At 42.3% G+C, this 14,091-nt stretch overlaps 1 protein-coding gene across 4 annotated transcripts in view; it reads left to right on the top strand.

Annotated features, from left to right (window-relative positions):
• cdh23 (cadherin-related 23) overlaps positions 1-14,091 on the top strand; it is a 1,160,360-nt gene that overhangs the window by 21,257 nt on the left and 1,125,012 nt on the right. For all 4 annotated transcript variants that reach the window (XM_063070587.1, XM_063070586.1, XM_063070590.1 and 1 more), the window contains exon 2: positions 9,474-9,560. In XM_063070587.1, the coding sequence (XP_062926657.1) occupies positions 9,497-9,560 (64 nt within the window). In that variant the 5' untranslated portion in view covers positions 9,474-9,496. The remainder of the gene's footprint in view (positions 1-9,473; positions 9,561-14,091) is intronic.

Raw genomic sequence — 14,091 nt, 5'->3', positions numbered from 1 at the left:
AGGGTAGCGGAGCGATGGAAATAATCCCTTTGCATGGGCTATCTTCATAACTGGAACAAATTTGATCCGCTGTTCCACAACTTCCCGTGGATAGTCTTCGTAAAAATGAATCTTGGAACCCTTAAATTTTAAAAACTCTCTGTTTCCTTGTACGTTTTATGATTTGGTCTTTAACTTTAAAGCGAAGAAAATTGACCAAAATTGGCCGTGCTTTACCTGAAATCTGAGAGTTCGAAATGAAAATTCTGTGAGCTCTTTCAATATCAGGAGGCTGAGGTAGAATATCCAGAAACAGAGATTGAAACAAATTGGCAAAATAGTCCAATAAATTTCCACTCTCAGAACCTTCCTTCAGTCCAACAATTCGAATGTTATTCCGACAAGACTACGCCTCTAAATCGACAATTTTGCATTGAGCCTGTTCCAAGCGGGTTGAAATATCCACAATCTGACGTTTTGATTCTTTAAACTCAGTATTCAAGGAAATAATATTTTCCTCTACAGTCTGAAAACTGTCGGAACGACTTCAACTCAGAAGTGTTATGGTCTATTTTGTTGTCGAAAGCCATCAACGCATGTTCCAAACGCTCAGCCCAGACAGGCACATCTTCTGATTTTTCTTTCGAAGTTTTTCCCTTTCCATTGCTAGATTCAAAGAGCTGCTTTCAGCTTCTTAATGGATATGATGTAATGACAACTATTCCCCTCTAAGATCCGAGATATAAAAGTTAAAAATTCAAGGTTTAAACTGGGGAAAAGGAAGAATTAAAGGCAGCCACAAAATTTATGTATTACTCCATTGAGCTGCAGGCGGAAGTCCCTACTTAGAGCTACTAAGTCATAAACACAGAAGTGGACCCGTAAACCTACTGTGTCCACACAGAGTACCAATCTGTGCTAATACACTGTTTGAAAATTGTAAAAATCTAAAGTGAATATCAGCTTTATTGTCACATGTAACATTGAAACGTATAGTGAAATGCATCATTTTATATCAACAACCAACAGACTGAAGATTGAATGGTGGGTGGGGCAGCCCACAAATAGTGCCAACATAGCGTGCCCACAACTTACAAACCATAACCTGTAGGTCTTTGGAATGTGAGAGGAAAGTGGAGCACCCAGAGGAAATCTGCGCGGGGAGAACTTTATAATCTCCTTACAGGCAGCAGTGGGAATTTAACCTTGGGGCTATAATGTGGTGCACTAACCACTATATTACTGTGCCCCTGTCTCTGAGATCTGATGGTCTTATTCCTTCAAAATTGATCTTTAAACATTTTGTTTCTTTTGTGTAATCTAGGTTTCACTCTCCTTATCTTGCTTTCTCTATACGGTTTAAATCTAGATTTTCTTCCTGATTATATGTACTGAGGCTTCATTTCTCTCTGCAGAGTTCTTCTCATATTTCCTCCAGAGGATGGATGAGATGACTGATATGGGAAGGTCACACTCTCAAATATCTGAGATAAAACTGAAAGGGATGTGATCATGATATTGTGCCATTACATTAACCTCAGAATCTGGATGATGATAGCAGGGATTCCTTCATAAAGAAATATGAAATTGGTAAAACAATAATAAGCGATATTACCAGGTCATATTTTAATAGTGAAGATAATTACTGAGACTTTAGACATTTCTTCTGGTTAAGAGTAAACAGTTCACTAAACAGGAATTGCAATCTGTTCAATGCAGATTGAAATAGATAATGAAAGCTTGCTCCTGACAAATTAGTTTTCTGTTTAAACCTTTTTGTTGCATGAGAGTTTGTATTGTTCCATGTGTCTGCGATGCTGCCAATGGACAGTGTCAGGAGTTGAAGACAGGAGAGAACAAAGGAAATGCATTCTTCCCTGGTTGAGGAATTATTTATGGCTCTGTTCTGGACACTGACCTCTGCTTATAGGTCTGTGTTCTCTCGCGTGAAGAGATTGTCTTATGAGGAAAGTTTGGGCTTGTGCTTAACGGAGGTTAAGAGAAATTGGAAGTATGTCTAATGAAGCTATTCTGAGAGAGCTCAGTGTGAAAGATGGTAAAGCAGTTTCTGCTTATGAGATGGATATTGAAATCTTGAACTCTAGGCTGACTTTAATTTCAGAATAATGATTATTAATTTTGACATATGTGGAGAAGTGCTTGGAGAATCCAACAATTCATAAGCCTATCTCATGCAGCTGTGGACATTGAATTATTCAATGTGAGAGATTTTTGCTCTGTGGGGGAATTATCAGGGAAAGAATTGAGCCATGGTCTTTGTTTATGACAGGGTGACTTGAAGGGCCGCATGATCTGCTTCCACTTTGGTTTCTTTTGTTCTTGTATCCATAGATTAGATTTTCCCAAAGTATTGTGTTGGATATTTGTTCTGAAAACACTCAACTTTACAATGTTATATGGACCTTTGGTTGCAGCGCTCATGTGTCAGGTTAGGCTCATGTCCTACTCAGAATCAGGTTTGTTATCAATGGCATGTGATGTGAAATTTGTTAACTTAGCAGCAGCAGTTCAATCCAATACATAATCTAGAAGGGAAAAAAATAATAATAAATAAAATAAAAATAATAATAAATAATTAAATCAATTACAGTATACGTATATTGAATAGATTTTAAACAATGCAAAAAAAACCCAGAAATACTGTATTTTTTTTAAAAAGTGAGGTGGTGTCCAAGGATTCAATGTCCATTTAGGAATAGGATGGCAGAGTGGACGAAGCTGTTCCTGAATCGCTGAGTGTGTGCCTTCAGGCTTCTGTACCTCCTACCTGATGGTAATAGGGAGAAAAGGACATGCCCTGGGTGCTGGAGGTCCTTCATAACGGACGATGCCTTTCTGAGACACCGCTCCTTGAAGGTGTCCTGGTTACTTTGTAGGCTAGTACCCAAGATGGAGCCAACTAGATTTACAACCTTTTGCAGCTTCTTTCGGTCCTGTGTAGTAGCCTCTCCATACCAGACAGTGATGCAGCCTGTCAGAATGCTCTCCATGGTACAACTATAGAAGTTTTTGAGTTTATTTGTTGACATGCCAAATCTCTTCAAACTCCTAATAAGGTATAGCTGCTGTCTTGCCTTCTTTATGACTACATCGATGTGTTGGGACCAGGTTAGATCCTCAGAGATCTTGACACCCAGGAACTTGAAACTGCTCACTCTCTCCACCTCTGATCCCTCTATGAGGATTGGTATGTGTTCCTTCATCTTGTCCTTCCTGAAGTCCACAGTCAGCTCTTTTGTCTTACTGACAGTGAGTGCCAGGTTGTTGCTGTGGCACCACTCCACTAGTTGGCATATCTCACTCCTGTACCCACTCTCGTCACCACCTGAGATTCTACCAACGGTGTTGTATTGTCAGCAATATATAGATGGTATTTGAGCTATGCCTAGCCACACACTCATGTGTATATAGAGTAGAGCAGTGGGCAAAGCACACACCCCTGAGGTGCGGCCAATGTTGATTGTCAGCGAGAAGGATATGTTATCACCAATCTGCACAGGTTGTGGTCTTGTGGTTAGGAAGCTGAAGATCCAATTGCAGAGGGAGGTGCAGAGGCCCAGGTTCTGCAACTTCTCAATTATGATTTTGTTGGTTGGCAGAGGTTTTCAGAGCCTTACCAGGTACTCCATCGGGACCTTCCACCTTGCAAGGGTTCACTCTCTTTAAAGACAGCCTAACATTGGCCTCTGAAACAGAGATCACAGGGTCATCAGGTGCAGCAGGGATCTTCACAGCTATAGTAGTGTTCTCCCTTTTAATGCAGGTATAGAAGGTGTTGAATTCATCTGGTAGTGAAGCATTGCTGCCATTCATGCTATTGGGTTTCGCTTTGTAGGAAGTAATGTCTTGCAGACCCTGCCAGAGTTGCCATGCATCCGATGTTGTCTCCAACCTTCTTCAAAATTGACTCTTCTCCCTTGAAATAGCCCTCCGCAAATCATACCTGGTTTGCTGGTACTGGCCTGGGTTGCCAGACTTGAATGCCACAGATCTAGCCTTCAGCAGACAATGTACCTCCTGATTCATCCACGGCTTTTGGTTTGGGAATGTACACTAAATTTTTTTAGGCACACATTCATCCACACAGGTCTTAATGAAGTCAGTAGCTAAGGCAGTATCCAGGTTGCCAGTTCAAAGGAAATTTATTATCACAGTAAGTATGTGTTACCAAGTACTACCTTGAAATTCATTTCCTTGCAGGTGCTTACAGGAAAAATAAAATACAATAGAATGTAATGAAAAGCTAATGTGCCAAAGAAGTCAAACTTGGCTGAAATTCTACTGCCCTTGTAGTGCAGATATACAAAGTTATGTAGTGAGTTTAACACTTTCTCAAAAATCACCCGAGACAAAAGCTTCCTTCAGGGTTTTTAATGAGATCTTACTTGTGAAACTGCAGAAAGTTAAGTAAAATGCATATTAAACTTGATATAGAATCGTCTTGCACCTGAATGTGCTGTCGATTATTCTTGCAGTCGAAGGTAACCAAGGTTTTACACGCATACCAAACTCCATGACTATGCCATGTAAATGAGTAAATACATGGAGAATCAATATCTTAATAATATAGGTGAGTAAAAATAATACTTCCTTCAAAAAAGTACTAAATGTTTACCGATATTAACAAACAGATATTGTTTCAAGGGCAAATACAGGGGGCATGAAGATGCAAGTTTTTCTACCATGTGCTTCAAAACAAAATCCAAATAAACTCAGGTAAGAGGGCACTGGTGAAACACAGTAATGGTGCTGGTAGCAAACAAAACTACTAATTTACTTTATTAATCACCCTTTTTTCCCCAAATGATCGCTACAATCAAAGGCTTGTAACTTCCCTTTGGGAATTCAGCTTTCTGAACCGGCTGTATGACCTGGCATTTTTCTGGTATGAACTGAAGTCTAGAAGGTCCGGCATGGTTGTGGCGTGGTGATACGAAAGGTCAGAGGTGAGGCGGGAGGGCCCGAGAGCGAGAAACAAGCTGATGTTTAAGCGCCAGGTCAGATTGGAAAGGCTGGGTATGGGCTAAATTGAGATGCCGCGCCCGAGAGCATATCAAAGTTGCAGAACCTGGGTCCAAGGGCGAAGAACGACCCACTGTTTGGCTAATTTAAATGCCAGGCTATATTGAAAAGTCAGGGTGTCGGGCCCAGAGGGGAGGAACAGGCTGGTGTTCACTGCCCGGTGAGGTTTACTCGACTCTGCATTGAGCTGAGTCTGTGACCATGCAACTAATGGGTTGCCGAATTGGCTGTGGACTCAGGTTTGTGAACTTCACTTCTGAATATTAATTGCTTACTTTTATTGTTTGTACAATTTGTTTTTCTTCCCTGCTCAATGGATGTATGATGTTTGTCCTTTTATTTTAAGGCTTCTGTTGAGTTTCTTTGTTTTGTGGTTGCCTGTAAGGAGATGAATCTCAAGGTTGTATATAGTATGCGTACTTTGAATTTTGATATAAAAACAGGTTATGTACAGGAAGTGATGTTTTGTATGCACTTTGTTTTCTATTAACTAATGTTGCCTCCAGAGTCTAGAATACTTCCCCCCACCCCACCACCACATGGGCATCCATAGGATATCACCTTTGTTTCAATAAGTTTGAAGTGATCACTTCATTAAGTTTTTGGCAAAAGAGGGATAGTGTCAGAGACTAGTTTTGAAAACAGTCTTTCTACACAGACTTTGAAAATACAGGCCTCGATGATGTTTCTGGTGGAGATCAGCAAGGTATACTGGGCCAGATAACCATGGGGAGAGGGTGAGCTGTTTAGCTTGGAACCCTCCTAAGACATGATCAACTAGGTTGATATACAACATAGAACATAGAATAGTACACCACAGTACAGGCCCTTCGGCCCACAATGTTGTGCCGACCCTTAATCCCTGCCTCCCATATAACCCCCCACCTTAAATTCCTTCATATACCTGTCTAGTAGTCTCCTAAATCTCACTAGTGTATCTGCCTCCACCACTGATTCAGGCAGTGTGCATTCCATGCACCGACCACGCTCTGAGTAAAAAAAAACCTTCCTCTAATATCCCCCTTGAACTTCCCACCCCTTATCTTAAAGCCATGTCCTCTTGTATTGAGCAGTGGTGCCCTGGGGAAGAGGCACTGGCTATCCACTCTATCTGTTCCTCTTAATATCTTGTATACCTCTATCATGTCTCCTTTCTCCAAAGAGTAAAGCCCTAGCTCCCTTAATCTCTGATCATAATGCATACTCCCTAAACCAGGCAGCATCCTGGTAAATTTCCTCTGTACCCTTTTCAATGCTTCCTATAGTGAGGCGACCAGAACTGGACACAGTACTCCAAGTGTGGTCTAACCAGAGTTTTATAGAGCTGCATCATTTCCCCATGACTCTTAAACTCTATCCCTTGACGTATGAAAGCTAACACCCCATAAGCTTTCTTAACTACTCTATCTACCTGTGAGGCAACTTTCAGGGATCTGTGGACATGTACCCCCAGATCCCTCTGCTCCTCCACACTACCAAGTATCCTGCCACTTACTTTGTACTCTTCCTTGGAGTTTGTCCTTCCAAAGTATACCACCTCACACTTCTCCGGGTTGAACTCCATCTGCCACTTCTCAGCCCACTTCTGCATCCTATCAATGTCTCTCTGCAATCTTTGACAATCCTCTACACTATCTACAACACCACCAACCTTTGTGTCGTCTGCAAACTTGCCAACCCATCCTTCTAACCCCACATTCAGGTCATTAATAAAAATCACGAAAAGTAGAGATCCCAGAACCAATCCTTGTGGGACACCACAAGTCACAACCCTCCAATATGAATGTACTCCCTCCACCACGACCCTCTGCTTTCCACAGGCAAGCCAGTTCTGAATCCACTTGGCCAAACTCCCCAGGATCCCATGCTTTCTGACTTTCTGAATAAGCCTACCATGTGGAACCTTGACAAATGCCTTACTAAAATCCATGTAGATCACATCCACTGCACTACCCTCATCTATATGCCTGGTCACCTCCTCAAAGAACTCTATCAGGCTTGTTAGACACGATCTTCCCTTCACAAAGTCATGCTGACTGTCCCTGATCAGACCATGATTCTCTAAATGCCCATAGATCCTATCTCTAAGAATCTTTTCCAACAGCTTTCCCACTACCTACGTAAGGCTCACTGGTCTGTAATTACCCGGACTATCCCTACTATCTTTTTTGAACAAGTGGACAGCATTCGCCTTCCTCCAGTCCTCCGGTACCATTCCCGTGGACAACGAGGACATAAAGATCCTAGCCAGAGGCTCAGCAATCCCTTCCCTCGCCTTGTGGAGCAAGCCTGGGGAATATTCCATTAGGCCTCGGGGACTTATCCGTCCTAATGTAGTTTAACAACTCCAACACCTCCTCTCCCTTAATATCGACATGCTCCAGAACATCAACCTCACTCATATTGGCCTCACCGTCATCAAGTTCCCTCTCATTGGTGAATATCGAAGAGAAGTATTCATTGAGGATCTTGCTCACTTCCACAGCCTCCAGGCACATCTTCCCACCTTTATCTCTAATCAGTCCTACCTTCACTCCTGTCATCCTTTTGTTCTTCACATAATTGAAGAATGCCTTGGGGTTTTCCTTTACCCTACTCGCCAAGGTAGGAATCTAGTTCCATTGGTTCTTTGGGGTTGTAGATTGTGGAATTGCTGCGTAGATTCTTCAGATTTTCATGAATTTAAGTTCCTGAAGGTAAAACTACCACTGCCGCTACTGCTCATGTTTCTCTTCAGGGAGTGGGACATCCTATCCACAAGATACTTGCATTTGCTAGTGTTAACCAAGGTAATACACATTCACAAAACTTCATAACTATGCTGTGTAAACCTGCGGCACAACAATATCTTAATGATAGTTGATAAACATAATACTTCCTTCGAAATATAAATACTAAATGTTTACTGATATTAACAAAGCTTACCAGATATTCCTGTTTCAAGGGCAAATAAAGAGGGCATGGAGATGAATGTCTTTCCACCGTGTGTTTCAAAACTAAATCCAAATTAACCCATGCAGGAAATGAAAAAAGCAGCTTACTTACAGGAAGTGATGTCCATGCAAAACAAACGGTACCTCTCGAGGCCCAACAGCACCACTGACGGAATGCAGTGTTCTTGGAGGTGCCGTCTTTAGTATTGGCTTTTAATCTGAAGGTTCCTGCAAGGTCCACCAGAAAAAAGGAACATTTCTCCTTCAGACATTATCAAAGCAGATTGATATTTGATAGCTACATACAAAACTTGGTGCCAGAATTGATTATGTTCATTCGTGCCTTTAATTTCCTTGTAATACTGTTTTAAGTCCATTCTTTGAGTTTTAAATCCGTGAAAAAAGTTTATTAATCCACTTCTCCTTCGAAAAAACCGTATGAATACAGAGATATTTCGCAATATCACCAGGCTCAATAAATTTCAACTTTTGCTTATCAATATCCCACTTGGATTGCTTTAAGTGTGTGCTTATGCTTAGAAACTATAAGGAATGTATAATTTGTTTTAATTCGTTCTAAAGCCAAGAGAATAGTGTGCACTATTAGCATGAAGATTGACATAGTTCAAATTCATGTTTAATTGTCATTCAGACATGCATGAATACAGCCAAATGAAATGGCGTTACTCTGGAACCAAGGTGCAAAACACGTACCCACGGTCATACACAGCAAAAGGCACATTAGATGGCAAATACATAAGATAGCAGTAAAATACAGTCACACAGAAATTATAGTCTAAGTCCCTGAGTCTATGAATGTTGCAGCAGTCTGCAGTAGAATAGAATATGGCTTGTCTTCTGTTGAGCGAACACTGGAGGGTGGGCTGCACTGATTCCAACACCTCTGGCTCTCCTGGGCAGCTGCAAACAGATGACACTGTGGCTTGAGGCCTGGTCTTCGCTACGGCAGCAGTCATGCAGTTGCCCCACCATCCACCAATAAACCAATGAATCTGACTCGTAGCGTTCCACGTTAACAAGATCCAACAGGGTCCTGCAATCACAAGAAAAGCAACTAAGACAGTCACTCAGACTGCACATCTATTCCTCCAATGCTTCTCTGACTCAGGCAGCAGCATGATCCACACCAATAAATTATGACACACATCCTTAAGTTGGAATATCGGTTTGTCTTAACACCAATTAGAATACCTAAGTACTGCCCCATGAAATCAAGCATCGCAGTTTGTGGGTTTTGGACTAATGCACTGATCCCTATGGGGATTTAAATGTGATTGAATTTCAAGGGATGCATTGAATGTACCAGATACACATCTTCATTTCTGCATCTTTCTTCTCTGGACAGTAGACTTTAATCTGAGTTTCATATCCCTGCTGATAACCCCTTTCCTCTAGTTGTTAGCTTCACTGGGTTAATATTTAATCTATTCGGCATTTCCTTGGAAATTTCCAGTCATGTACTAATTCTTTGCTTTTTCTCTCTAAACTCGCCATCAGGTAATGGGCAATGATAATACGAAATGAAGATGGGTCCATTTCCTTGCGTGTTTGGCTTGTTACTTTTCCTGCAGTCGGTATCTTTGGGTAAGTATTGTCACAGAGCATGTTTGCACTCCAACAACCCTGAGGATATGGCTGAGCAAGTAATTGTAAGCTGGGTCATACCAAACCCTTTTGTGTTTTGGTTGGGTTGAAATGTTGCAGTGTCAGTCAAATGTATCTGTTGAATGAAAAGCAGTGTATGTTTACTATCGGGTAGTGATCAGTGACCTCACTATGATGTCTGATGTGGTTCAGTTTTATTTAAATTGTTCATTGATGGCAATGCTGACCCTTATTTCACAATTGCCCTGAGCAGAGAAGGCAGGTAGTTAACCATGATGGATCTAGTCTTTCAGTGAAACCAGGTAAGGATTACAGATCCCCTTCCCTAAATGGTATTATTCAATCAAATGAGTTTTTTTAAACAACAATCTGGTTTTATGGATTTTTTTGGGTCTAGCTTTTACAATTCACGTACTTGAACAATAAAGCTTGACATTCTAGAACAGAGGGGATGCTTCTCTAGTGATAAACAAGAGAAAATCTGCAGATACTGGAAATCCAAGCAACACTGAAAATGCTGGTGGAATTCAGCAGGCCAGGCAGCATCTATGAAGAAGAGTACAGTCGATGTTTTGAACCAAGACCCTTCATCAGGACTTCCTCAGCCCTACGTATTCTGTGACTCAGCCCGAAACATCGAGTATACTCTTTTTTGTAGATGCTGACTGGCCTGTTGAAGTCTTCCAGCATTTTGTGTGTGCTGCTCTAGTGATACCATCTTTCAGAGATTGCATTAATTGTGCATGCAAGTTGCCCATGTTGCAGAATCAAAGAAGACTTACCATTCCCAACCAATGTTTATCCTTCAGCAAACAGACTATCTGTTGTTGCTGTTAGTGAGATCTTGATCTAGACTAACTGGCTACTACACTTCGTGCATTGCAGCAGTAGCTATGCTTAAGAATGCTTCACTAACATTGCTTCACTAACATTCATATTGTCTGGGACAGCCATAATGCAAAGGGATTGATGGGGTAGAATTTGTGTGTGTCCAGGAAAGTTTCATCACAGAATACGTAGATGACTTACAAGAGAGGGAGAGGGCAACATTCAATATCCTCTTAGGAAATTGGGGGCTGGGAAAGTGGCTGAAGTGTCAGTGGGGAGCATTTTAGGACCAGTGACCACAGTTCTATTAGTTTTAAAATAGTAATGAAAAGAGGTGATGCTAATCCACAAGTTAAAGCCCTAAATTTGGACAAAGCTTTTGAAGACAGGATGGGTGGAATGGAAGAGGCTGTTAGAAGGTAAAGGGATATCTGGCAAGTATGAGGCTTCTAAAATTAAGACTGGGAAAATTCAGGACCAACCTTCTGGTTAGAGTAAAAGGCAAACCTAGCAGGATTAGAGAACCTTGGCTGACAACGAATACTGAAACTCTGGAGAGGGAATAGGAGGCAGATGTTAGTTGTAGACTGCAGTTAATGAAATCGGATGGATAAAAGGGTACAAAAGGTATCCTTGGCTAATAAGGTAAAGGAGAATCTCCCAAATTCGGTTGCTCCAACACGTGATGCTGTATCTTGGGCTGCCAGGGTACAAAAATCTGCATTCCCTCCCTGAACCCCTTTGTCTATCCATCACCTTGTTTAACATGAACCTTGTAAACTGACTGATTCAATGAAGGAAAATCAAAAGCTGCCAATACAGAAACTCTCGGCGGATCAGACATGAGGAAGGAGCAACTGAGTGAACATTTCAGTTTGAGCTTTTATTGATATTAGTAGAAAAACTGCTATTGGTTTAATATTGCTTTTTCAACATTTGCTAATTTCCCCATTTGACTTTAGAGTTTGTGACTATGTACAGCAGAGAGGAATGTGGTTGCAGACACAGACTGATTTATCGTTTGATGTTCACAAAGCCTCGTAGTCAGCTGATGTGAATTTTTCTAGAAGCTCCTGTTCTGGTATTAAGCAGCAGAACTCGTGGAGAATTTGGATTTGATTTCTGGTTCCAGAATGTAATTGGTTTGCTTATAGGAACATTTCGGTGACCAGCAATATCTTGGATCACATTTCTGTAAATTCTGTCATGTGGTTGGTTGTTTTGTGATTCACTGCTCTAATTGAAGACTGTGCAGAGCAGAATTTAGAACATAGAACAGTACAAACACAGTACAGGCCCTTCAGCCCACAATGTTGTGCTGACTCCTTAACCTACTATAAGATCAATCCACACAAACACAAGGAAATCTGCAGATGCTGGAAATTCAAGCAACACACACACCAAAAATGTTGGTGAATGCAGCAGGCCAGGCAGCATCTATAGGAAGAGGTACAGTCGACGTTTCGGGCCGAGACCCTTTGTCAGGACTAACTGAAAGAAGAGATGGTAAGAGATTTGAAAGTGGGAGGGGGAGATCCAAAATGATAGGAGAAGACAGGAGGGGGAGGGATGGAGCTAAGAGCTGGAAAGTCAATTGGCAAAAGGGATTTGAGGCTGGAGAAGGGAGAGGATCATGGGACAGGAGGCCTAGGGAGAAAGAAAGGGGGAGTGGAGCCCAGAGGATGAGCAAGGAGTTATAGTGAGAGGGACAGAGGCAGAAAAAGAGGAAAAAGGGAATAAATAAATAAATAAATAAGGGATGGGGTATGAAGGGGAGGTGGGGTATTAATGGAAGTTAGAGAAGTCAATGTTCATGGCATCAGATTGGAGGCTACCCAGATGGAATATAAGGTGTTGTTCCTCCAACCTGAGTGTGGCTTCATCTTGACAGTAGAGGAGGCTGTGGATAGACATATCAGAATGGGAATGGGACGTGGAGTTAAAATGTGTGGCCACTGGGAGATCTTGCTTTCTCTGCCGGACAGAGCATAGGTGTTCAGCGAAACAGTCTCCAAGCCTGCGTTGGGTCTCGCCAATATATAGAAGACCACATCGGGAGCACCGGACGCAGTATATCACCCCAGCTGACTCACAGGTGAAGTGTCGCCTCACCTGGAAGGACTGTCTGGGGCCCTGAATGGTGGTGAGGGAGGAAGTGTAAGGGCATGTGTAGCATTTGTTCCGCTTACAAGGATAAGTGCCGGGAGGGAGATCGGTGGGAAGGGATGGTGGAGGGACGAATGGACAAGGGAGTCACGTAGGGAGCGATTGCTGTGGAACTATAAGCCTACGGACTCTCACAGCTACCTTTACCATTCCTCTTCCCGCCCTGTCTCTTGCAAAGATGCCATCCCCTTTCTCGCAATTCCTCTGTCTCCGCCGCATCTGCTCTCAGGGTGAGGCTTTTCATTCCAGGACGAAGGAGATGTCCTCCTTTTTTCAAAGAAAGGGGCTTCCCTTCCTCCACCATCAACTCTGCTCTCAAACACATCTCTTCCATTTCACGCACATCTGCTCTCACCCCATCCTCCCGCCACCCCACTAGGAATAGGGTTCCCCTTTTCCTTACCTACCACCCCACCAGCCTCCGGGTCCAACATATAATTCTCTGTAACTTCCGCCACCTCTAACGGGATCCCACCACTAAGCATATCTTTCTCACCCCCCCCTTCTGCTTTCCACAGGGGTCGCTCCCTACGTGACTCCCTTGTCCATTGTTTGATGGGTCTGGGTCTGTACTTACTGGAATACAGAAGGATGAGGAGGGATCTTATTGAAACCTTTCGAATGTTGAAAGGCCTAGGCAGAGTAGATATGGAAAGAATATTTCCCATGGTGGGAGGGTCTAGGACAAGAGGGCACAGCCTCAGGATAGAGGGCACCCTTTCAAAATAGATGCAGAGAAATTTCTTTAGCCAAAGGGTGGTGAATTAGTGAAATTTGTTGCCACATGCAGCTGTGGAGGCCATGTTGTTGGGTGTATTTAAGGCAGAAATTGATAGGTTCTTGATTGGACATGGCAGCAAAGGTTATGGACGGAAGGCCGGGGACTGGGATTGAGGAGGAGAAAAATAAAAGGATCAGCCACGATTGAATGGTGGAGCAGACTTCATGGTCCAGATGGCCTAATTCTGCTCCTATGTTTTATGGTCTTATGGAATAATTTTTGTGAACCTTCTTTTAAACCCTTTCCAGTTTCAGCGCATCCTTTCTAAGATAAGGGCCCCAAAACTGCTCACAATACACCAGGTGAGACCTCAGCAGTGCTTCATAAAATTTCAAAATTACATCCTTGCTTTTATATTCTAGTCCCCTTGAGATGAATGCTAACATTGCATTTGTCTTCCTCGCCAAAGACTCAACCTGCAAATTAACCTTTGGGGAATCCAAATCCCTTTGCGCCTCAGATTTTTGTATTTTCTCTCCATTTGGAAGATAGTCAACCCTTTCATTCCTTCTGTCAAAGTGCATGACTATACACTTCCCGACACTATTCCATTTGCCACCCCTTTGCCCTTTCTCCTAATCTAAGTCTTTCTGTAGCCTCTTATTTCCTCAAAACTACCTGCACCTCCACCTATCTTCGTATCATTTGCAAACCCCTTGCAACAAAGCCATCATCCAAATGATTAACATATAACATAAAAAAGAATTGATCCCAGCACAGACCCCCATGGAACAC

The sequence above is a fragment of the Mobula hypostoma genome, chromosome 18 (genome assembly GCF_963921235.1).
Source record: "Mobula hypostoma chromosome 18, sMobHyp1.1, whole genome shotgun sequence".
NCBI lineage: Eukaryota > Metazoa > Chordata > Chondrichthyes > Myliobatiformes > Myliobatidae > Mobula > Mobula hypostoma.
This window is presented reverse-complemented; position numbering and strand designations above follow the sequence as displayed.